The sequence below is a fragment of the Carettochelys insculpta genome, chromosome 5 (assembly GCF_033958435.1).
Source record: "Carettochelys insculpta isolate YL-2023 chromosome 5, ASM3395843v1, whole genome shotgun sequence".
In the NCBI taxonomy this organism is placed as follows: domain Eukaryota; kingdom Metazoa; phylum Chordata; order Testudines; family Carettochelyidae; genus Carettochelys; species Carettochelys insculpta.
The window spans coordinates 11,415,178-11,442,083 of NC_134141.1; the positions used below are offsets into that span (position 1 = coordinate 11,415,178).

The window sequence follows — 26,906 nt, forward strand, 5'->3', positions numbered from 1 at the left end:
TTCTGGCAGTGGCCAATGCCAACTTGAGAGCATGGGGTTTTGCATCCCTGCCCTCCCTGACTAATCGCCACTGATTAACATGGCTAACATTTCTACAAATATCACAAATGTATGTACATAAGAGCACCTACAAGACATGCAAAATCTCAACACCACTGAATCAAACAATGCATAGAAATCATCTTTTTTTGGCAAGACAGTAATTTTTTTAAAACAAACAGTGTTTATAAAACAAAAGAAAAAACAAAATCTACTTTTTAAAAAAAATGTTAAGAGTTGACTTTTAACTACGAGGGCACAGTTAGAAAAATCAGTGTAAGATAAAATTGGTCTCAGAGTAAAATGCATTGATGATCACTTAACAGAATTTAGGTGAAAATTGTATGTCTGTGAAACCACATATGTTCCCTTAACTTATGCCAAACAGTGTTTGATGATGTTTTGCAAAAAGGAAGAAAACACAGATCATTAACAGATTAAAGAGATTAAGCATAGTGGGCGAAATAAATTAAAAGATTTATGTTTGCTGGTATTTTCCTAGCACTGCTCACCATGAGACCAACCGTTGTTATAGCAAAATGCTTTAAAAGGTCAAAGTTAAAGTGAGCAGATAATTAAAACTAATGGAAAATATTTTTTAATTCTAGCATACAAAAAACAGGACATAAAAAGGCTGGTTCAAGACCAAGATTGTTTGCATTCTTTAGAAAGACGACAAAGACTTCTATGGTGTTTGCAAACCTCTCTCTTTCTCTGTGCCCTAAGTTATCTTCCTCAACAATATAAGTGCATTTTTCTTTACAATCCAATCTCTTTCTCTTCCACCTTGCTTGTGACCTGGTAGATTGTGACAGCTGAAGAATACTATATTGCATGCATGTGGGGCACCAAGATAAGAAATAATATAGACACAAAGATACTGATCCAGCAAGCACTTATGCATGGGTTTAGCTTTAAATGTATGAGTCATCTCAGTATCTATTCGTATGTTTAACATACATGTTTAGCAGCTTTGTTGGATTAGAAATTAAGACACTGCTTATGTTTCAGTGGTTTGCTGAACTGGGTCCGATCAAAAAAGCCAAATAGTGCTGTAGGCTACCATGGTACAATGGCACTAAAGTTGTCCCACGAGGCTTGCATTTCAGTAAGTGAGAGTAGAATTACGCCCCAATATAGAAAAACTACTTCCTGCTGTTCCAAGTATCTGAATTGCTGCCGGATATTTCAGATCATCTGTTAGTCTCTGTTGCTGTTTTTATTATTAAACTTAAGGATTCTCAGATTTCAGCAGTGCATGGGATGGAGACTGAAAATGACCTGAAATATCAAGAAGGGGAAAATGCTGTATTTAGTTAATTTTTTAACCCTATACTAAAAGGCTATATGGATTGTATTCCTAAAAGCTATATTAGCACATTTTTCCCTGCTGGTTTCACTATGAATTCTGTACCAAGACTCAGCAGACAAAGACTCAGGAAACAAATTGTCATTATCTTTGGAAACAGAGGGCTCATATCATACATGTGGAGCCCAAGTGAGGGAAGCTACTTCCACACCTAAGATGTCAAATTAGCACATCAGAAACCCAGAGATTATATGCATGTGCCTGCCCATTGGAGAACCAAAATGAGTGCTGGTTGCCAAGGTGGAAAATTGTGTACTTTATATTTCAGCTGAGTGTACACCCACAGGCATGAGTGGTGGTGAAAAGGATGACCCCATGGCACTGGTAGTTAAGTAACAAATTGAAAGGAAAAGCGTATGCTGCAGGTCTTTGTCTCTGCCTGATGCGTGGTTCTGAAATGGTTTGCTCTACGTGGACGGAAGAAAAGAAGAAACAGGTAGTAGAAAGCAGCATCCTGAGGAGAATGGCTGGCAAGAAAAAAGCAGAATGCACATGGAAGAGATTGGAGGGGAAGAGGAGCTTGGAGATCTCAATAACAGATAGGCAAGAGACCGCACATTTGAGGTGGGTTGGAGAAGAAATGGAGAACAATGGGTAAAGAAAGTAAACAAGGAAGAGGACAGTAAGACAGGCAGTGCAAGAGCCTGGTTAGGACAGGAAGTCTCTGGTCAAGCAAATTTTGAAGAGAAAAGGACTGGAACTCCAGGAGCTATGAACACGTGTCACAGCCTGGAAGGAGTTGAAGAACTATGGGCACCTCCATCCCAATGTTTTGCCAAAAGGAGTTCAGAAGTGAAATGTGTGTGTCTATACAGCACAGTTTTTTTTTCTGTAGTAGTTTACATCATCTGGAAGTTACAAGTCCCCTACCTATTGAAATACTGACTTTCTATTCTGCAGAGAACAGCTGGGGTTTGGCTAAATTCTACCCATTTAGGACCAAGCTCTGCCCTCACTTAAACCCCATACAACCCTTAGAAAGTCTAGTAAATCAAGCCTCTAAAACTCCTCCTCTGGCATGCAGAAGTTGTGAGTATGAATCAAAGGGTGGGAAGCATGTGTATTTAGAAAGCATTTTCTTTTTTTCCTTCATTTACGGCTACAAAATTAGCAAGGAGCATTATGGTATGATTTTCTGATCTGTTAAGATGTTATTTTTCAGATAAAACGTTCCATAAAATTAGCCTGGTTCTTCCTGTGCAAAGGTGGCAGAACAAGGCCCAAGAATATTTTATGTAACTCACAGGCAGAGCAGATATTCAGAAAAAAATTCTGAAATACAACTAATGAACAAATGAGTATGATTTTTTCTGTCTATGCTCTAATACTTTCTGTATATCTACATAAATGCACTATATATACTACGTATAGAGATGTTTTATTAGTCACACACAAACATATCTGAGTTATGTGTAGAATCCAGTCTTACAAGTCTTCATGCATAGCATTCCCTTTTAAGTCAGAGCTTGCAAGATTTGGACCTATGACCAGAACTCAGGGGAAAAAATTAACTCAAAAGAAAATTACTATCACAATCATCACTGCTTGCTTTGCTTCCTCTTTGCTACCGGCCTATTTGTCTTCCTGAATAAAGCTGTTCAAAATCATATAGAAGCCCAGTATATATCCTTTTTTAATTTTCCCTTCTAAACTTTGCTTTTACTTCTCACGCCTTAAATCCTGGGAAATGATTTCTTTAACTGATCTGTTCTCAAGCCCAGTGTTCCTTAGGTGGCGACTAAAACCATTAAATATTTTTAACCACGGACGGGGAATCCATGCACCAGCGATGCAGAGCAGACTGGGAATTAGCCAAGTGAAAGTTGCATAGTCATTTCACAGTCTAATTTGCCCAGTAAAATTCTAGAAGCCATATACACTACAGCCTCCTGTTACCAAACACTAAGATGAGGGAAACTAATAGATCCTATGTTAACATATTAAATAAAAACAACTCAACCCCTTCTAGCTCCTGTAAAAGCTTTCTGTTGTCACACAAGGCTGGATGGCTGCCATGAGAGTGGAATGCACAGTATGTTGGAATTAAAGCGCCTGAGTTCTACGCCTGCTGCAGAACATGAAAGGAAGCTGTGGAATCTCCATCATTGGGACTAGATTAGATGACCTGTCCAGGTCCCTTCCAGTCCTACACGTCTATGATTTTGCGTAGTCTGCAGCAGTTGCAATGCAAGTTTCCCCATACAGCCCTCTAAAACTTCTTGCCTCTGACCAGGAGGGATCACCTACAGGAAAAAGATTCTACTGCTCAGTCTCCACAGCCCATTCAACACTTGGTGTGTACTGGCATGTACTGAGACTACACCAACTATTCTGGCTGCTGTAAACAACATTGATGTTTATAGTGATATGGACACAATCAATCATCTCTACCTGGCATCATCTCAAGACCACCAAGTCATCTCACATATGGTAACCAGCCAAATACCGAATAGACGGAATGAACTGTAGCCACTGTTAGAATGGACCTGTTTTAAACCAGTGACTTGCAAGGGAAAGTTTTCCTCTCTGATGACCCTTCAAACCTTCTAGTCTCCTGTGAAGAATTTCTGCTAGTTAAAATAACATTCAATATCACTTTTTTGGGCAAGTACATCTCAGAGGCTATAAATGAACCTCTAAAATTAATTAAGATTTTAGAAGTTGTGGGGTTTTTTGTGCTCTCTCTGATGTAGCTCCATAAGCTAAGCACAAAACTTTTAAAAGAATTCTAGGCCTTATGAAAGCCATGCTTAGTGCCGAGGCATTTTAAATTCTTGACAGAGAGGTGGATTTCAAGAAAAATAACTGCATCCAATAAATACGCTGGGTTGGATGGATTCTCCACTGGTCTAACTACATGAAAGGCAATGGTACTACATGCCAATTTTCACAGGCTGAGATAACTGCCCGGGGCATCTGAAGGACATTTTCCACACAATTATGGCTATTCTACAGCCAGGTCAAATTCCAGGCATAGGAAGTGTCAGACCATCTTTTTTATAGCAAGCAGACTATTGCAAAATAGGAATGGTAATATTGCTAAAATTGAATTAAAAAGTCTATTTTCTTTCAGCATCAAATAATCAGAATTATTGTGCCAAATAAGGATTTCTGTTTTGTTAATTTTTCACCTCAATAACATACATGACATTTATAGACAGACAAAAATAATGGCCATGTCTACACTAGCCCCACACTTCGAAATGGCCATTTGCATTTGCATCCTATGAACAGATGGGAATAAGGGGACTTCAAAGTAGGCAGGGTCCTTTGGAAAAGGAGCCCCGTCTGAACGAGCTACTCGGCAGCGAGCCACGTCAATTTCGAAGTGCCGCGGCCACCCACATGCTAATGAGGCGCTGAATATGTATTTCAGCGCTTCATTAGTAAACTTCGAAATTTTGAAGTTTGGGGCTAGTGTAGACATAGCCAATGTTGGAAAAACACCATAAACCATTAATGCACTGGATACAAACTGGGATTTTTCAAAGGCACGTATCGACTTTGGGCACCCAAATCCCATTGCATTTCATTGAGACTGAGCACCTAACTCCCTTAGGCTACTGAAAATCCCAACCATAATGGATTCAGTGTCCATTGAATGGTGACAATCCAAATTAAATCTGCAAAACAGATGGTTATTAAAGATACATCACACTGCCCTGTAAAAAATTAACCTGCTAACCTCTTTGCAACAGTGGGTCGATTACTGATACCCAGAGGGCTCATTTAGAGGCAAATACGTCATTTGTACAATCAAACCAATAGAATTTTGTACCTATGACCTACTAATACTAACCGATTCAGCGAAAAACCAGAAGATGGGGGGAAATTCCTCATACCAGCAGGGGAACTATACAGATAATTGTGCAAAAAATTGTTACTTCCAGGGGAGCCAACAGCTTCTGTGGGCCCCTGGGCAAGGTGGTGGGGGGCAGCTCTGCAGTAGCAGGAGGGGTCGTGGCCTCCGGAAGAAGGGGTGGGGCTGGGGAAGCCAGCCTTCAGCCCCTCCCAGAGCACAGAGCCCTCCCTCCAGCCCTCAGAACCGCAAGGAGTTTATGGCATGGCACTTTGGTGGCAATTTAAAGGGCCCATGGCTCTGCCTGCTGCTGCTGCTGCTGCTGCTGTCTCCCGCCTTCCCCCACCGGTTGGTGGGACTGGTTACTTCCATGCTGCACAATTTTCTGCTAAACTGACGTTTCCTCATCAGGAGGAAGTAGGACTCCACCTGCCACTATTTATTTCTCCAACATGAAGGTTTATCATCAAGCATCGCTAGCTACCTCCTTCCTGAGATTGCAAAGCTACAAATGCATAACTATTGGCCTGGGTTTATGCCAGCTGTTTGCTTTAAATCTCCCAGGGTTGCATGAACACGGGTCCAGCTTTGCTGGTATCTGGAATGGCTGGCGCGTGGGTGTAATACTTTTGCCAGTGCTTCACCTAACCCCGCTTCGATTGCATCTTGGTAAAGGGTGACAGAAGGCCTGACACGGCAGACGGTCTATGCTAGCATGCTATCACTGCTAGCATGAGCAGAGGAGTGCTAGAGATACGGCACTGCTGAGAGATTTAAAAAAAAAAAATAGTGCAGAGACAACTACAGTTCTCACAAGATTGAACTTCTGACACCCTTCTCCGTACACTCAGTAGAAAAGCCACTCCCTACAGACAAACACCCAGGGCACACTAGGACTAAGCTGAGTTTATAGGGGCTGGCATATTGGCCTTGCAGTCCCTTTCATCTCCACTCAGTTCCTGGTATAACTCTATTGGCTACAGTGGAGGTACAAGAGGTAAAGGAAAGATTTTCCTGGTGCAGGGAAAGTGAGCTGACCTCTCACAAACCCTGGGACAAGGGTCATGTCATGATCAGCATACAAGGAGGGGGACTGATGATGGCAGGTGGGCAGGAGCCCCTCACAAACTCCTACAAATCTTCCATGGGTAGGGGATGAGAGAAGGAAAGAACCACATGAAAGATGATCGTCAAGTCATCTAAGGCAAGCATGGAAGGTGCTCAGGTAGAATCATAGAACACTAGGACTAGAAGGGACCTCGAGAGGCCATCGAGTCCAGCCCACTGCCCCAATAGATACACATCTCTTAGAACTGGAAGGGACCTTGGGAGGTCATCTAGTCCAGTCCCCTGCCCTCTTGTCAGGGCCAAGCACCATCCCTGACCTCTATTTGCCCCAGTCCCTAAATGGGCCCCTCAAGGATTGAAGTCACAACCCTGGGTTTAGCAGGCCAATGCTCAAACCACCAAGCTATCCCTCCCCCAATCTACATACTATGGCAGTCAGGGCCATGGAAGAATCAGAATAGAACAGAAATAGTACATGGCGCTAGGGGAGTTTCAATGTATATTGTAACCATTTTGGCCCCTTGTCCGGTCCAGAGTCCAGGCAATATGAATGTACAAAGCCACATCCTATTAGGCTATACAGGTTTGTGCTGCACCTCAGCTCTACTAGCAGAGTCATAAAATGTGATTTTCCTTCTAATCAAACACTTCAGCAAAATGCATCACCTGTACACATACATCATATGCAGAAACAAAGGGGTAAGTACCTTAGAGGTGAAATATCAATGCTCTGCAGCTTCTGAAAAATACATATTACTATGAAACAGTTTCACAATGCTGGTATCCTTCAAGAAACAGACCTATGTGAACACAACAAGATGTCCTGTGGCACCTTATAGACTAAACAGATTTTTTTGGATTTTCATGGGGAAAGACCCGCTTCGTCAGATGCCTCTGTTAGTTTACAAGGTGCCACAGGACACCTCGTTGTTTTTTGCAGATCCAGATTAGCACGGCTACCCCCTGACACTTGAGACCTATGTGACACGTACAGCCGTTCTGAAACTGTCCAAAATTACACTGCTTTTACACTTTTATTGTAGAAATATTACACAGTGTAACTTAAGAAGGTTTTAAATACACATTGCAACGTAATGACAGTTAACCTCTAGGCTTTTTATGCTAACTGTATGTATTAAAAAGTATAGCCCAGTTGAAGTTTGTGCAACCCAAGTAAGGTTCACACACACGAGCTAGTTGTGAAAGCCTTTTCAGACACAAATAATAGTGAGGTTCACAAAACTCCAGAATTCACTCGTCCCTGTTCAGGATTACCACATAGTAAAATGTGTGTGTCATGCAAACACGGAATAATCCCAGGGGGACACTCCGATTAGTAAAACAAGGCAGAAGCATTCAGTTCTAGTATCCATAGGTGCATATATCTCTTTGTCCACTCATTCAAACAGACTCATATGCATGTATTTGAAGGATTATTTTCAGATGAACTCACCCACTTCTGTTTTAACGGGTGATCATATCATGCTTCCATGTTTGTTGGCTTTTTAAACACAGCATTCACCATTTGTTACATTGTTTGTGCTGTGCTGTGCTTTTCACCGTGAGATATTTTTCAGGAACAATGTGCGCATGCAGCAACCTCAGTGAAACCTAGTTTACACAACACACTGGTAAAAATGGTGGGTCTGAAATATCTTTTACCTGCTGATATAAGTGTTCAAAAAATTAGAGGGCCAAATTTTGCACTAAGTTACTCTGAGGCTACCCCATCCAAGCCAGTGGGCTGGCCCAGGCACAAATGAAGGCCATCACTTTGATGTGAACCATGTTAAACACATGTAAAGTGTGCTATTTTTCTAAACTTAAAGTTCAGAGAGCCCATGCCAGCATTAATATCAGGACAGAAGCCAGCCAGTAGCACAGACAAAAGCTCTCTGTTCACTTTTACAAGTTGCCCAGATCCTTTATCATTTTACATGGCCCTAGCTGCTGCCTATAAGTAGTATCTTCTTTCATGAGGTGTCTTCTAAGATCCCAGTAAACAGTGGAAGTGTTGGTAATGCTGTTAAACCATTTAAGCTACAAGACTTAAGCTACGTGACTAACACAGCTGAAGTCAATATACTGAGAAATGCTTATTGCGGTGTCTTCACTGTGGTAGCCAAAAATTGATGCTCTCCCATCAACTCTGCTTTGCATTCTGGTGGAGTACTGCTGTCAACGGGAGAGCTCTTGGTGGTCAACATATTACATCTTAACTAGACACGATAAATGTAGATTGATCACTGCCCATTGTTTTGGCAGGTAGCGAAGATGTGATTTTGAGTAGCATCAACTCCACCAGAAGACCCATTGACTTCAAAGGGGACTTGAAGAAAAATTCTATTCAGTCTGAATAATGGTCCAGTTTGAAACTGTCTAATCTGACACTCTTGTTTGGCAACATCTGTGGTCTGGCATGATTTTAGTTACTCAGATGTCTACTTATCATGGGTGTGACCAAAGTTCCAGAGGTCCCATAAAGTTTATTTATGGCCACCAGTCCTGGCTCTCAGTGTTCTGTGCTGTTGCTTAGCTGCAATTTACCCCTAAATGTCCTGTGAGATCCCAGTAAGCAGTGGAAATGTTGGTAATTCTGTTAAATAATTTTGACCTCTGTGGTTCAGCAATTTCTCTGGTTCAGCACTGGTCAGGTCCAGAGGGTGACGGACTAGAGAGGTTCAACCTGTATTGGAACAAGGCTGACAGAATCTGTCCCCTGGCTTCTGTAGAAGGATTGGGGCAATCTGCTGAACTATGTCCTGGCTACACCAGGGTGCTTTATTAACAGGCAAGTTTCACCCCAAAGAATCACAGAATCATAGACTACTAGGACTGGAAGGGACCTCGAGCGGCCATCAAGGCCAGCCCCCTGCCCCAATAGCAGGACCAAGTACTCTCTAAACCATCCCTGATAGACATCTATCTAACCTGTTCTTAAATATCACCAGTGATGGAGATTCCACAACCTCCCTTGGCAATTTATTCCACTGACTGACCACCCTGACAGCTAGGAACTTTTTCCTAATGTCCAACCTAAACCTCCCTTGTTGCAGTTTAAGTCCATTGCCTCTTGTTCTGTCTTCAGAGGCCAAAAAGAACAAGTTTTCTCCCATCTTCTTATGAGCAATAACATTCTCACTTCCAGTTAATTCAACAAGCAAATATAGCAGCGGAAGCATCATTACACTCCTTTTCTCAAAGTTAAAGGACATCAGCACTTGGACTCTCTTTTGACAGGTTAAATTGAAACACACAGCAGACATATTCATAAAGAAGTACAAAGCAATTCCTTCAGAACCAGATTCCAATACAGGTGGAACCTCTCTAGTCCAGCACCCTCGGAACCTGACGAGCACCAAACCAGAGAATTTACTGAACCACAGGAGGTCAAAATTGTTTAACAGCATTACCAACATTTCCACTGCTTACTGGGATCTCAGAAAACATTTTGGGGTAAATTAGAGCTAATAGCTGCACAGAACATTTGAGAGCCAGGACTGGTGGCCATAAACAAACTTTATGGGACCTCTGGAAATGTGGCCACACCCATGATAAGTAGGCATCTGAATAACTAAAATCATGCCAGACCACGGGTGTCGCCAGACAAGAGTTTTGGATTAGAAAGGTTCAAACTTGACCATTATTCAGAATGAACAGTACTTTTCTCCAAGTCCCCTTTGAAGTCAGTGGATCTACTGGTGGCATTGATGCTACTCAAAGCACGTCTTTGCTACCTGCCAAGTCAACAGGCAGTGATCAATCCAGCAGTGATTGATCATGTCTAGATTTATCGTGGCTCGGTTAGATGTAATAAATACACCACCGAGAGCTCTCCCATCAACAGTAGTACTCCTCCAGAATCAGAAGCAGAGTTAATGGGACAGCATCATTTTTGGCTTACCACAGTGAAGACACCATGATAAGTATTTCTCAGTATATTGACTTCAGCTGTGTTATTTACATAGCTTAAATCGTGTAATTTAAATCAACAGCTCAGGGTAGTGTAGATGAGGCCTCAGTCAAATTTTGAGTGGCCTGGCCGCCTTTTCTGCTGCCCTGCGCTCCTGATCAGAAGATTCAGCGCACCAGTGTTTTTTGCTGCTGAGAATGTGGATTTCAGCAGTCTTACGTCCTGTTCTGTGCACATGCGACATCCCAGCAGGTTCTGGGGTTGGGATGGGCGTGGGGGCTTGTGGGCAGGATCAGGCTGGCAATGGGGGCACAGCCAGCGGCCAATTTTTCTGTATTGCACTGACCAGCCCCACCAAAGCTTGCCGGAGTTCTGCCACTTGCATGGCAAGTTCAATCTATTGTACACCTGCATTACACATGTAGGGCTCTCAAAGTAAGAAAGAAAAGGCTAAACATTTCTAGATCAATAAAATAAATATAATCAACATGCCCCTTCCTCCCAAGCCCCAAAATACACCAGGATTCCAAAGCATGGGGATGAGCAGAGGTGCTATCATTCACGGTCACATCAAGATAAACCCCTGCCTAGCACGTGAAACCAAATTCAGACTAGCGCCTGCCAAACAGGCAAACACTGTGGGAGGGGAGCTGGCATGCAGCCAAAGGATCCCTTGTGCAGACCATTAAGGCAGTAGTTGACTCTGAAAGAGCCCTTATACCATAGATCACAACAGCAGCAGCAACAAAAAATCCCTCATTGGTCAACAACAGTTTTGTGGAGCTACGGGAGAGGTTGTGGGGGCGCAAAAGGCCCCAGAGTTCTGGCTCCTGCCACTACTACTTTGGCAGCACTGGTGACTGTAGTGCCAGGCCCCTTTGAAGTGCCACAGCAATGCTGCTCTGCCACTCGGCACACCCTTGAGGCAGAGGGAACCAGTGTCACGGTTCGGGCAGCTGTAACGGCTGACTGCCTCAGGCCCCGCCCTGTCTCCCTTTGATCCCGCCCCTTCCAGCAGTACAGAGCCAGGCCCCTCCCCGACCTTGCCGCAGGGTCCATGGCAGCTTTCGGTCCCATTCTGAAGCTGTTAGGGCAACACGATGGGAGCAGTTGCACTGAAAGACCAGATGACATTAATACCAGAAGACATCATTGGCACATTAATTTGCAGGCAGCATCTAGAAACCCTGATGCAGTATTTCTCATCTCCATCACTAAGGCAAGGTCTATACTGCAGCCAGAAGACTGACAGCAAACCCAAGTTATCTCAGCATAAGCTGTCCTAGCACATCAGCCACCCTGGTATGTACTCGCATTGCTAGCTCTTATCACCACCAGTTTTAGGTGTGCCAGGTAGGTTAGAGCTAGTCAATCTGTGCTCCAATCTTGCCTCCCACTGCATTGTAGACACACCCCCAAACCACCAAATACCCTGATCCACTGAACTCATGCTAATATTCATGGGAGTAAGTTTTGGCCTCAAATGCAATGTTCAAATTGAAATCAATGCCTCCTGTACAGCCAGTAATAACTTACAGTGTGAACTATCAGCTACCTTCACCTGATTCCAGCCAAACCGACATCTATCCCACAGTCCTCAAAAACAGGGAGGAAAGAGTACTGTGTCTGTAAGTAATGCGGGGGCCGGAAAGATGGACAGAGAAGTAGGTGTAGGTGATTTTCCCCTCTTGTGCAAAACTCTGGCTTAGCAAGCACACAAGAAATCAAAACCCTGCAGTGCCACAGGTGCACTGAGATGTAGGTATCACTTGGAGTGGAAAAGCAGATCGTGCCATATGCAAGTTGCATTACAGCTGATATGTCTTACAAGGTCAGTTAGAGAGAGACTGGGTGGGGTGAAATTCATGCTTGTGAAGAGGGCCACCACAAGGCCAATGTGCTACTCCAGTTCCACTGAAGACCTCAAAATAGGGCAGAAGTGATGCACCTAACTGTGCTAACCCTCTGCAGAGGAGACAATTTAATCTTAGTATCAATTAAAATATACTTGAATGCAGTGCTGGGCTACTCAGTTTCTACTTCTTTTTGCTGTCTTTATTCTCACCCTCCCTTTATTCTCCGCTCTTAAATTTAACTCCCTACAGAGTTGCAGATCTAAAGAATGTAAACAAAGAGCCAGCTTGCTCACCTGTGGCATGACCCGGCACTTGCTGAAGTCAATGGATAGACTGCCATTAACTTCAGTGGCCCTCACATCCAGGTGCAAAAGCCAGTTTATCTTAAGTCTCATCTTTGCAGTGCTAGAGTACCTCCACAATGCATTTTCATCTGTAATGCAGCTTAAACTCAGTTCAGTTACCACAGAAATGAAGCTACTTAATTTTAAAGGTTAGAGATTATATTGTACTGGTTCCAACTGAAATGCTTAACTCGTTAGTGTCTCTCCTGCACTTAATGAATGATTATATTGCAGAGCAAATCAGTTGGAAAGATAACAGTCATTATTTAGTCTTTAAGAGCCAAATTCTGCTTTCATATTCACACATGCTGCCTTCAAAGTGACAGCTGTGTGTGTGTGAGCTGAATTAGGCACAGTGTTTTCTAGTATTTTAAGGGTTTTGTTTTTCCTCCCTCACATATTAAATATAAAAGGTTAAAATAGTCTATTGTATCTGGATTTTGAATGACAATTTATGACCCACTTGATTATCTGTATTCCACTCTTCTGTCTTGGGAAAAGATTTCTGAATTTTTAGCACTTGTACATTCCCTGGAAAATTCAAAGAGTAGCTGAAATTCTAATTTAGTATAAGATCAAATTACACTTCCATGGATGACAAAAAACAAAGTACTAATGACCAATGCTTAGTTTGAAACAGTAACAAGTATTTGTATAACAGTCTTTTTGCCATTACACCTTTGCATATTGTTCAAAACAATATTTCATAGTATAAAGACCAGCAACATTTTTATCACAGAAAATCAACAACAAAAATAGTTTAAAATAGTCTTCGGTGGACTTTGTTTAGGAATATTATATATATTTGCCAGCTGGCATAAATGTTCCTCAGGAACCAAAACAATAAGGAAACAGAAATTGCTCAGTGATTTCACAAGCTTATGTTGATACCTCTCTTATTTCCTGGTCTGTCTGAAGAACAAGAAGTCTGCAGGTAAGAAGCAGCAGCCAGGCATAAGTTTATCTCCCTCTACCATGGAGATTATGTTAAAATAAGAGGCGTTACAAAATGATTTAACACAGAATTGAGAGGTAAGCCTCCATGGGGATGTACACCCAGTGACTGTACATATGTTAAAAACTGTATCTCCACTCTCTCTCACGTTGCCTGAGAACCACTTTGCCCTTGTAAAATCTGCAATTATATTATAACCCATAGTAGCTTTCATTTTTGTATTAAACACTATAAATACTATGTTAGTCATACTAAACTATTTCTATTGACTTATTTGTAAAAAGAAAAATATATTATATATTTATATTTTTTATAAAGTGAATTAACACTGGGAAGGTGTAAGGAAGTAGTAGACAATCACAGCTGATGTGTACCGGGGAGCAGGGGGCATAAATTCAAAGCTTAACTAAAAAACGTTCCTTTGAAATCCACCTTTCAAGCTGTGTCAGAGGAAGAGTCATAGGACGCTGACACTATGAAGTTGCCAGAACTGGAGTGGCTTGCCATGGACTGGGCTGCTTGTTGGCTTAAATTGTTACAAATAAGCACCAGCTGGTTACTCTGGGCTTCGGACAGGGTGCTGCAGCTCTGGTAGACGCTGAAGTTGGTCTTCCTGCCAGGAATGTTGCCCTTCTCACACATTGTCTTTACCATCTTAGCGAGCTTGTTTTTTCCCAGGGCTTGACAGTTGTACCAGTGAAGTGCAGCCAGGTTGACAACCGGCTTGATGGACAGGTAGAAAGGCGCATCTTCGTACCGCATGGCAGGAGGCCGTCTTTGAGCGTACTCCTTGTAGTCTTGTACTGGGCAGGTCTGAGGAGCATGCTGTGTGGCATAGACTCTGGAGTCAGTCCCTCCTCTCTTGGTTTTGGCATTCATATCCCCTGTCTCTTGCCCCATCCACTCCAAGTATTCCAACCCCGTCTCTGTCACCCGGAGCCTGATATCCCCCCATTTGAGGGTGGACCCATGGAAACCTGTGCAATGTCCAAACGCCTTAGTATTATTTAGCCAGACAAGGTTCAGCAACCCCTCTGGATTATACCGACTCAACAAGCCTCTTTTGCGCAGGATAAGCTCATCAGCAAATGTCAGCTTCATGGATTTGTGTGGCTTGTTTCCTTTCCCTTTACACCTCAGCTCGATCTGCTTTTGCTTCAAAGCCTCTTGAGATCTCTTGAACTCCTTATCCCTTGTAATACTGTAGCCATACCTGTGTTCTTTGAGATAGCGCTCCAGCCCACATTGATAATTGGCCAAGCTGTTTGGCTCATATTCAGAGCCGTCCTTCTGTCTGGCATCCACAAAGAAGGAAGCCAGGTATGCATCAAGTTCTGTGCAAGGAATGACGTAGATTTCCCGGGTTTCGGAAGGATATTTGGAGATGAGAAACTCTCGGAAATTACGTAGAGCCGTCTGAGTGCTGCGAATGGTCTTCTCATTCTGCTCCCTGCTGAGTTCTGCTGCTCTCTCATCCTGGTCTGAAAAAGGCAAAAGAACAGACAAGGGAACAATGAATTTGTGCAACATTTTCCCCCCAGAATAATTTCCTTAAGAAAGGAAAAAAAAAATCAATTTCACAAAGATCGTTGGAAAACATTATTACATACCTGTCTCATGTTTGCAAAGCCAACTTCAGTTTCACAAATGATGTTACTAGAGTATGGCAAAAACAAACAAACAAACAAAAAAAAACAAATCGAAATGAGCTCCTCCTGTCACGGGCGCACACATTGGCGCCTGTAGATTTGTGGAAAAGTCTGGGACTAGAGGCAAGTCTGCTTTTAAGAACAAATGTGAGATAGAAAAGTTGTAGCAGGCCCCTTGCACACAGCAATGGAGTCAAATTCGAGTAGTTAAACCCATTCTGAATTGCTTCATTTGTGAAACCAGAGGTTGTACTGGTTCCAATTTGTTTTTTAAATAACTAAAAGCATCATATTTATTCCATTCAAACGTATCTTTAATGCGTGGCATTTTCATGTACTAAATATCAAGAGAAATATACAGAACATAGTAGCACAACACACGCAAAACACAAAAAAGTTTGCAAATACAGTGCAATGCATAGTTTACAAGCCTTAGACAAAACGGTGCCCAGGCAAGGACCATCTTTGGTGCCCCCCCATTCATTAAATTTTTGAATACCTCATATTTTCTTGTATTTGTATCCCATTTTACGACTTGGATGCACAATTTGCATGCATGATTTATCTCTGTCATATAAGATGATAAATCTGCATGCTAGGACCTATAAATCTGTATTTTTCATGCATAGCATCCTCCCAAACCCGGCACCCCAGACAGTCTCCTGGTCACCTGCCCCTAACTCAAGGCCTATTTACAAGCGTACAAATATGAAAGATACAGAATACTTCATCATTAGGAAACAGAGAAGAAAAACATCAGTAGCTACCAAGAGAGCACTCCACAAATTCACTGAGACTTAAGATCACCTACACAGTCAGGTTTCTTCTTGAGAGTGGAACCAAGTCTCTTGGAGGAACTGACCTTTCTTTCACGCAGGAAACCTTGAAGGAAGATCAAAATCTGGAAAAAATTTTATGCTGGTCTACAATGATATTTTAGAGATCTTATTGTGCTCAGTGACATATCAAACCACAGTTGTTAATCAGAGTTCAAGCATCACTAAGATAGCTTTTGTTGGGCTTCTATTTTCTTGCTGATAGTGGCATGAAAAGCATAAAAAAGAAAGTGATCCTTACATTTAAATTACACACGATATTGAAAGACTATTTTCTTTACATGTGCAAATGATCCAGCTATAGGAGGATGCAATTTAGAAGCACAAAAGTGGAATGGTCTTTTCAGGTATGTGACAATGCTTAATGGTGTTAGAAAATGATAACCAACAAACACAAAAAGGCAAAATTTCAGTGACAATCACAAAGAATTCACTATGTTCTGTTGTAGTTAAAGGGACTTGGTTCTGACATTCTTCCAATCAACAAGCAGAAAAGATTTGAGCCATTTTTGTGTATCATTTTAGAACTATATATTTTGTTTTGTTTTGACATTTGCAAGCCACTTTGAAGAGTCTCTTTACATACATGTTGAACCTCCCTTGTCCAGTGCCCTTGGGACCTGACCAGTGCTGAACGAGAGAATTTGTTGGACCATGGGAGATCAATATTGTCTGGCAGCATTACCAACGCTTCCCCTCTTTACTTGGTTCTCAGAAACATTTACGAGTAATCTAGAGCTAAACAACAGCACAGAACCCTGAAAGCCAGGACTAGTAACTGCAAACAAACTTTATGGGACCACAGGAAACCTGGCCACACCTACATAAGAAGTCATCTGCCTGAAACCATGCTGGATTCGTGATGTTGCCGGACAAGAGAGTGCTGAGGTAGAGAGGTTCAACCAGTATAATTGCAAATAGGTACTGGCATTTGCATTTCAGTGAAAACACAGTGACACCCTGGTGACCAGCTGGATTTATCCGACTTAATATCACTGACAGATGTTGTACAAGGTAATGTGTATCACACACTCTTCCTGTTGAAACCAGCCAAAATAACATCAGGCCAGTTAATTCGACAGTGTTTGCTGCCTTCTAAAGCACTGTGGAGAACAGGTGGGATTTTTCAGATCACCTGAAGGTAAACATCCCCTGGACCTCAATTCTGGACACTCAGAGGAGAGGGAATTGGTCGCTTTCACATTTGGGGAGATTAGAAGAGCCTGTTCTCTCACAAATACTCCAGGCATCTCTAGCCCCTATTCCGTTAGACAGGGGAATGGTTTTCACTCTTGTCCCTGCCTACAGAAGGGAAAGCAGCACTGTATGGAGCCCAGGTGCTGCAGAGCTTTCACTTCCCTTCTGGCGCCGTGCTATCCCAGAACAATGGTATTGAGGGTTGCGCTCCAGTCACTCCCATTACCCTGCTCAGTGCAGTGAATGGCAGGAAAAGGAGGAAATTTGTGAAATGGAAAGAGGAGCCAGGACCATAGGCAGGACAATGTACAAATGACTGTTCTCCTTGATTGCTATTTATCATTTTCGTTTTCTTCCCAAACTGCTGACAGGTATGCAATTTGGATGTTGGATCTTTACGTTTGACATGGTATCAAACTCGCATTTTTCCTTTGATCATTGTGACAAAGACGAAATGTTTTCTACTGTACACCTAATTCAAGAGAACTAGAGAGTCTGCAGGGACTCAGTATGGAAGCATCTGGAGATAGCTTTTCAATTTCAGTATTTCATCTATTGTTCAGATAAACATAGCAGTTATATTGTCCTATATTCACTTATCAAGACAAAAAAGCATAATACAGACACCATACTGTATATGATACGATTCCTGTTTCTGAGAGTATAATTAGGATCAAAACAAAGTGCTGTAAAAATGTTGCTCCATATTTATTTTCCATTAATTACTTCCATATTGCTTAGTTCATAACTAACTGGTTTTTTTTTTTCTACTAGCCAGCAAAACATAATGACTTTGGCATCTGAAAATCCCAGTCTCCTTTACACCTCATCATTGCCAACAGTAAGGATCTGGAATGAGAAACCAGCTGGCACTTCTGCTGATGATGAATAAAAATGAACAGGAGTACGGCTTGTTTTTGAAGAGCTGCATTAGGTCTGCACTGCCGGCATTAGCGAAACTTTTTTGGAGGGACGGAAGAGGGAGGTGAGGGAACTAAACAAACCTGGTTTAGAAGCGACAAATCTAACTCTTGCCCCTGCTGTCACAGAAAGGGGTTGGGCGATCATATCCTTCTGTTTCTGTGTATGTACCGTATGGCTTTAGGACAACAAAGCCTTGATCCAACAGGTGCACACAGGCACTTGAAGCACGTGAGTAATCTGACTGACTCCTGTGCTTTCCTGAATCAGGGCCTAAGAGCAGAATGGTCCTTTCTCCATGTGTAACTGCCATAGGTAATCTGTACAGCCTGGGTGACAACTGACAAAATGTTTAGAACCTCAGCACATGACTAAACCAGCTTCTGGCTATGTCTGAAGATCATCTCCCTTGAGCATCTCCTGTGAGTCACAGTGAATGTTCTCAACTTCAGGGGGAGAGAGCTCAGCACCACATCTGAAGTTCAGTCCCTAATCCGTTTGAGCGCTGCTGCTTACCTCTGTCCTGGAATAAGAGCCTCACTCCTGCTCTGGGCCAATGCAGTTTAAAGGGGCCCTAAAAGCTGTGGGAAGATGTCCCAGGCCAGACACAGCAGAACACAGACATAAGGCTACCCTCCAGGGAACTCTCATCAAAATCTGGGGAGTCGGGGTCATGCCAGGATGCATCTGGGAACAAAAGGGCATGTCAAGGATAGATGGGGCTGCAGAGATTTCAGGCAGGGTCGGCTAAGATACTTTGACAAACTTCCCAGCCCCAGAACAAACCAATACTGGGAATGCGCACTCCACTGGGGCAGACAACTATTGTTAGCAACCCCATTTTGTGGATAATGAAACTGAGGCACAGAGAGATTAAGTGATTTGCCCAAAGTCATGCAAGAGGGTTAGGAACCCAGAATGGATTACGTGGTCCCAGTCTGACTTCTTAACTATAGGCCATTCATTCCGTGGAACCCTCCATAGGACGGATTGATCCCCCTGCGGAATAAGTGGAATTTTAATATTCTAGAACTGTACACGTCCCCTTTCAAGTACATGCCAGCTGGCAAAAGAACACTGCTAAATCCATTTCCTGCCACAAAACCCTAGTAACAAGTACAGCTCTGTTTAGAAGACTAATCACGATACTGATACAAAAGAACCCCAAGTGTGCCACAATGGAGGCAGTTCACTTGGTCATAGCGTAGTTAGGGGACAGTGCTGAAGTAAAGAGCTGGTGCCGTTCAAAGCGTGCGAACAAACGCTGACTTCCTAGAGTCAACTACCGTCGATTTTAGTACTTTGTAAGTCATCAGTATTTTGACTGGCAGCCCACATTCCCCTCCCCATGCTGGCGTTTTAAATGCTGCTTCTGTACACACAGCACACACAAAGCCTTTGTGTTAAATATGCCATAAATCATCACATGTTAGAGGATGGCTTGTCGCAACGCAGGAGCAACACACAGTCACTCATCTTTTCCCAGCGCGTGAAGATAAATTTCATACCCGCCAGTCAGCTGTTCTAAATCCGCTGGGCATTAAAGACGCAGCACCTGTGGCAACCACCTCCGATACAAGCTCTCCACAGGCACCATCTTCTGAGGCGTTATTTCAGTGGTCTGGCACTTCACTTGGAAACACAACAGGGCAGGCGCTCCACTGGTGCGAGTCAGCAGAGCTTCACGGTGGAGCCAGGATTGGGCAGGTGGATGGGCCCTGACTTTGGGAGCACAGGCAATGACCAGGCCTAACGGCGGGGTGGTGAGGGGACGGGAAAGGGAGCAATTGCCCCAGGGCCTGGCATTTCAAAGGGGCCCAGAGCTCTGGCCACCAGAGCTGCCACTGCAGCAGCAGCAACAGCCAGAGCTGGCCCCTTAGAAATCCCACAACAGCTCTGCTCGGCCACTCCATACAGATGAAGGACAAGCAGCGTCAGAGTCTGAGTAGCACTAAGGGCTGTCTGCTCTTGGCCCAACCCCTTCCTCCCTTGGCCCTGCCCCTTTCAGGGGTACAGGGATGTACTCCCCGCCACCACCAACTTCCTCTGAGCCAGCAGTGGCTGTCAGCGCCACTGGCAGTGACAGTGACGTGGCAGCTAGGGGTGTTACTGGTTAACCAGTAAGCCTCATTCTCAATGGCTTACTGGTTATGGTCACCAGTAGGGGCTGAAGCAGCTCCCCGTGCCACGGAAAGGGGCTGCTCTGGCCGGGCTGGAGCACCCTACCTAACACACGCCGGCGTCTGGCCATGCTGAAGTGACTGTTCCTCACCCACAGCAGCACCGCAGGAAGGGAAGCTCCAACCCTCCCAGAGCAGCCCTGGTCCCCCAGTTGGAGCAGCCCCCCGCTTTAATTGATTAGCCCATTAAACCTACCGTTTAACAGGTTAACCCATTAAATGGGATTTTCATCTCTAGTAGCAGTGACAGGGGCCATCTCTCCCCACCTCCAGCCAGCCTTGGGGAGGAAGGGTCGTAGATGCTCTTGCCAGAGGCCCCCCAAAAATTAGGGACTCTGTTAAGCTGTACATCCCGCAGCCCCAACTGCTCCGCCCCCCCCAAGCCCCACCCAGCACTCAGGGCTACCTCACTCCATCCAGGGCTCCAGGGTTTGCCCTGTCTGCCTGCCCTGTACCCCTGCCAAGGAGTGAGGTTAGGGGCTTACAAGCCTCTGCTCCCAGCTCCAGCTCCCTGGCAGGAGGCCGGAAGGGGGCAAGCCCCCAACCCCACTCTGTGGCTGGAGGATGTCAAGCCGCTCTGTGTCAACTGAGCTCCCCAGGTGGAGCACCGCGTGGGCAGCATGAGGTACCCATTGGGGTGGGAGCAGAGCTGGTGTGGGCCTGGATGCTAGGTGGATGAGCTGAAGTCCATCCAGGCCCACCAATAGCTACACCCCAAGGTAGTCAGCAGGTAGTCAGCCACTGACACTAGCTGAGATTCTGGCCCAATGGGTCTGATTTGCAACTCTGTTAATCTGCTCTCCTTTGACTCATTAAAATCTTAACTCCCCCCCGTCTTACCTATAGCAAATGAGGAGGAAGAAAAGATTTTTTTGAAAAAGCTAACACAGTCTCAAAGAAGCACGCCGACTCTATAGGCAGATCTTGGCAGGAATACAAAATTAGTTGTGATGTTTTCTTTTAAGCCACAGGTGTGATCAGTCAAAGGGTACACCTGCCCTCCAAGGGGAGGTGTGCTTGCAGCGAGGTGATCAGATGCCCCGATTTTATAGGGACAGTCTCAATATTCGTGGCTTTGTCTTATGTAAATAACTATTAACACCCACACGCCCCAGATTTTCATTCTTGATATCTGGGCACCCTAGATTGCAGCACAAGCAGGCATCCCTGTGACAGCTTTAATTTACAGTAGCAAAGGTGTGATTGGACAGACTTCAACACAGACTAGCAAACAAACTACAAGCCCACCAGGCAGCCTGGGTACACGCTCAAGTTGTTACCCAGTGCCACTGCATCTACACTATGGGCATGTCTACACCACCAGGTTTTGCTGACAAAACTGTCGACCCCCAAAAGTCAACAAAACTTTTGGACATTGACACTTGCTCTTTGTGTTGACAGATCATGGACACACTGGGGGCACTATCATCGACAGTGTGAGCAGTGGGTATGTATCCCACGGTGCAGCGTTATGGGAAGGCAGAGCTGATCTCTGTACACGTAGGGACTCCCTCCAAGTTCCCCCATAGCTTCCTCACCTGCTGGGAGCAACATCATGAGTGGCTCTGTGATATTTCCATACTTAGGACCATCAAAGCAATCTGTTTCCTCTTCCTGCAGGAGCAGCCTGCTTGGGCAGAGGAGCATTCCAATGATTTGTTGTTTGTTCCCCAAACGAAGCAGAGCTAACAAAGCAGAAGCAGCTCGCTAGCCATCAGATAATTCCCAGAGCTTTGAAAGGGGAGGGGCACACGTTTGCAAGGCAGCAGACATCAAACACTGAGAGAGTCATGAGGGCAGGCATTGTGGGATACCGGCAGGACCCAGTTCTGCGCACAAAATAAACAGCAGAGTCTGTGCTAGCTCAGTAAAGGGAGGAGGAAGAAAAAAGTCTCTCTCAAGCATGGAAGTTTTTTGTCACCAAAAATGGGTGTTTCTCCTGACAAAGCTTCATTGAACTGTGAACTCTCTCACTGTTTGGTCACCAACAGGCAGTGCCTGGCAACAGAACTTGGTAGCGCAAACATAATGTACTAGTGTTACTTTGGCTAGCTAGGTAAAAACTAGCACGGGTATTTACCCACACGTTTACCTTGCAGCATACATATAGCCATAGTTTGTCCCTTGCCCAACTGTCTCACTGCATTCAGAACATTTTAATACAAGGGTACAGAAACATGCCCTGGTGTCAAAAACATGCCAGGTGCCTCTTACCCAGCATGCTAAGTGCTCTCAACTCTGTCCTGAAAATACAACTTGCAGCGTTTTGCAGGCTTAGCACCTAACACCACAACACCGTTATTCCTAAAGACTTGCTCACGTTAAATGCTAATTTCACGTTTACAGGCAAAGCCACCCCCAGAACTCAAGCAACCTTTATGCTCCTGGATGCCAGAAGCAATCTGACTCTTCTTTCTGTCATCGAAACACGATTGGAAAGTCACTCTCTCTCCTCAGTGTGGTAAAGATGGGAAACAACCTCTGCCCAGACTACAAGTTCTCATTATAAAGTGTGGCAGAGCCTATGCAGAACCACTCCAAGATAAAGATCGCCTTTAACAGACAGTACAGCACTTGTAGAATATTATAGGCATTATTATTCCCTCGCTCTCTGTTGAGAATTGACTTTGCTTGGCAATTCCTCCTCCTCCCACCGACACACGCACACACAGAGTGCAGAAGGGCTTTGGTCACAAAATATATCCTTTTAAAATCTATTTATTTTATATCTCTCTCTCAGAATTTGTTTGGAAATCTTTAATAAGTAAAGTTCTCTGTTTTGAGATGTAACAGCTGCTGCACTCTGCAGGAGAGGGAATCATGCAGTGGCTAAGAATTGCTTTCAAGGAAAAGAATCCACCCTCGACATTTTGCTTGAATTTGTAGTGTAGTCATTTACACTGCCACCAAGTTCTGCTTGTCAGTTAATGCACCTTCCTCTGAACACCACAATGCATAGGCCAGAGGCTCTATATTTTAATGTTTTCCTCAAATGCAGTCAATTGGTTTACAGCTGACCCTATTTATCATCTTATGAAATGGGCTACAAATGCAAAAAAAGTATTCAAAAGTTTGCTAAGATTGCTAAGATTTCTCAATTAAAACCCATTTACACATGCGCTTAAGGCTTGTGAGTCAACACGTATTATATTTATGACAAATTAACACCCCCAAAATTACAAATTAAATATTTTATGAGTCTCAATTTATTCAGATTTCCTTTTAAGAAAAGTGAATGTGGACACCAAATGAAGGAGCGCAGGAATATTTCTAATGTGATGTCCCTATAAAGTAAGAGTTGCTAATATAAGTAAAACTTGCCCATCTTTTTTTTTTTTTTTAGCATGTACCTCTGAACAGATGTTAACGTTCGATCTACTCTTAGCTCTGTTTTTCAGCATGTATTCTTTCCTCCTACCTTTAGCACAATCAGGGCCAGCTCTAAAACAAATGGTGCTCAAGACAAGGAGTATCTTCAGAGCACCTCCATCCACTCTAGTAACCTTTCAGTATCATATTTGTATTTTTCACAACTCTGATGCACAATTTGTATTTATATAAGATGATCAATGTGCCTGCTAGTGTAACCCACAACCTACATGTGGTTCATTGACCCATGTAGTGTTATCCACAGCCCTTCACTTAGAAAGAATAAGTGTCCTCTACAGCCTAAACTGAGACGCTGCTGGCTTTCAGCTCCAGCTGTAGTGGTACCCACACTAAGCTCCAGAATCCCAGGTTTGAGTCTGCCCGTGGGCAGTTATATTAGGACCTGTACATCTATATTTATTCATGCACAGTATACCCTAGCCTGGCACCTCCCATGCCTAGCATCCCCAGCAGTTGCCTGGACAACCTGCTCCTAAGTAAGGACCTGAGCACAATAGCCTTTAAAGAGAGGGATAAAATATTGTCTTCACTGAAATTCCAACCCAACAGGTTTTAATGGGGCCAGGATTTCACCCATAATGTTACAAAATTTGAAGCCCAATTCTGTAAGTTTTCTGAAGACCCTTAGAACCTGACAGAATCAGGCCCATAGCCAGTAGGTGTAACCAATATGGAATTAGTCACAAAACTTTATCAGCAATCTCAGAATGACAGGCCTGAAATTTACTTAAACTTTTTGCTTGTTTTCATTTTATTTTAAGTGTAACCTTAACATTCACTCTTCTCGCTGTCTGACTTGGAGTCTCTTTGTGTTTGGGTTTTTTGTTTTGTTTAACTATAACATTATTTTATCTTGGGTACAGTTACACGACAGAGATCTGTTGACGAAAATCACTGTCAGAAGAGATTTCCCCCCAAAACACTTCTGTCACCAGAGTGCAAGCACACACAAAAGCCAATCAGAAGAGTGCTCGGCTCTGTCGACAGAGCAGCTGGACTGCCCAGCCACTTTCCCCACGCAACAGGCACCTGGAAGCATGGCAGATAGGGCTACCCACTGTCCTGGAAGCCCCCAACCCCGAGCGTCCACACAGTCTTTCAGTCAACAGAACCTGTTGACAAAAGGCACTCTTCCTCACCTACGAGAGGCAGGAGGTTGTCGGTGGAAGTCCCAACTTTTGTCGACATGCTGTTGACAAAAACACATTTTGTGTGGACTTTCCATCAGTTTTGTCAACAAAACCAGGGGTTTGCTGGCAAAACCCGCTAGTGTAGCCGTATCTATAGTTTCCCACCTAAGCTACCAAAACCTATTTACACTCTTAGTTCTGTGTCATGAAGCTTTCATCTGGAAACACCCAATTTTTTTCACTAAACATCAGCTGCTGTTTGACGTATGAGTGTGCACGGTGGGCTGGGAAGAGGCATGAGTGCCAAGAGAGTCTCAGCACGTTAGCGATAACTCCTGCAGCATTCTTGGTTGTAACTCACAGAAATACATGGATCCCTTTATGATCTTTGAGAATCTTTGCACCATTTAAGATCTGTGGACATGAATCTGTGTTTCACAGCAAACAGAGATTTAAATACAACACATAAAATGTCTGGAAGGTTGCAATGCAGCACTACAGGTTGCACCTCCCTTATCCAGCATGTTCAGGACCCGACAGGTTCCAAACAAGACAATTTGCTAGACCAGGGGAGGTCCAGGGTTTTTGCACCCTGACAGCCCTGCACTCGGGGCTGCTGCAGCCCCAACCTCCAGCCCCCCCGGCCCATGACACTGGCTCCAGCCCAAGCTCCTGGGGCTGCCAAAAGGCAGGGGAGGCTCTGGCCTCAGCCCTCATGTTGCCATGGGGCAGAGGGGCCTCCGGTTCCTGGCCCCTACACTGTCACAGGGGAGGCAGGGGCTCTGCTCCCAGCTCCACTGAGCTCCCTGCACTGGCCTGGTACTCCCTCGTTCTGGAGCATCCATAGTTCTGCCAGACCTCGACTGTTGCTGGACAAGAGAGAACTGGATTTGAGATGTGCAACTTGTACTTTTATTCTTAGCAACCAGCTTGATAACATACAGTAGCCAAAATCAGAATGAGACAAAGCACTTTGGTCCTTAAGGTAGATAAGGACAACATACCTCCTCCCTGTTCCAGGCTGTCTATTTCCATACTGCCCTCTTTCTCTGAGACCCAGATCCCTTCCCTCACTACAGAGCCACTTTAGCCTATGATGAGGATCAGGAATCCCCTACCTCACCCTCTCACACACTCAACGTAACAGTTTGCAATTCTAACTCTGTCATCAGTACTGTACATCATAAGGACCCAATCCTGCAAAAACTATGAACATGTTTAATTTTAAGCACATGAAGTTAAGGTCAAAGTATGTACATGTGTCTTTGCAGGATCAGGGCCTTAGTTACATATATTTGGCCAGATTCAAAAAACAAGATTATAATGCCTGCAGCCTGTGACAAAGGAGATTTAAAACCTCATTTTTCTGGCTCAGCAAAATTTCCTTCTCATTGGTTTGGATCTAAAAACTTTCCTACTTAACTCATCAAACTACAGTACAATCCTTCCATAATTTCTGAAAACAAATAGTTAAATTAAGATAATATAAGGTAGACAATTTTAGCAAATTAAATTTTGCAGGTATTAATATTAAGCTTACAAAACACAGTCCCTTTTTACCCACAACTTTGTATTAATTTGTATTAATTAATTTCTGACTTTGTGTTGATTTTGTATAGGCGACCTTTCAAGTTATCCACTAGATAGTAATGTATTCGTGTTGTATATTTGGTTGAAGAAAATCAGAACAATGTCAGTAACCATGGAATTTATCCTCAGAATCAGAGGTCACTGATACGTCATACATCTATTCATTTTCAAAGAAAACATGGCTAGTTGGTACCAACCCAGGAAAGGTATTATACACATCCCCTCCCCTCACTCTAGAATTTCCATCTCTCTCTCTCCAGCAAAGCACAGCACCTGATTCAGGAAACACTTAAGCACATGCTTAAAATGCATTGAAATCAATGGCACTTAAGTGTGGCCTCATGTTTCACTTAACATAGCTTGAATTGCTGAGTCAGGACCACAGTCAATATCATCCATGTACGGTATTGACTGCATTCCGGGCTAGGAGATAAAGATGATCATGGAAAATAAGTTTTAAATAAATTGCAACATTACAATCTATTTTTAAATTAACTATCTTCCTGCAATGTCACTAACTGCTGTCTGAAAATCTATGTTGTGGTTTACTTTTTCATTTAACGATGTGTACCTAGGGGCTAAAAATGGCTTTGATGGGGATCTGCGAAAGGTTTGGTGGGGTGATTGGGGTTCTGCACTAGTGAAAAGGTCAGGAACCACTAACTGTTTC

At 43.6% G+C, this 26,906-nt stretch overlaps 2 protein-coding genes across 5 annotated transcripts in view; both read right to left on the bottom strand.

The window, feature by feature from the left end:
• LOC142013372 (uncharacterized protein KIAA1958-like) overlaps window positions 1-26,906 on the bottom strand; it is a 125,759-nt gene that overhangs the window by 22,202 nt on the left and 76,651 nt on the right. The gene's annotated exons all lie outside the window — the stretch shown is intronic.
• LOC142012994 (uncharacterized protein KIAA1958-like) overlaps window positions 12,871-26,906 on the bottom strand; it is a 30,135-nt gene continuing 16,099 nt past the window's right edge. The window contains exon 4 of the mRNA XM_074994029.1: window positions 12,871-14,824. Coding sequence (XP_074850130.1) covers window positions 13,779-14,824 — 1,046 coding nt within the window. The 3' untranslated portion in view covers window positions 12,871-13,778. The remainder of the gene's footprint in view (window positions 14,825-26,906) is intronic.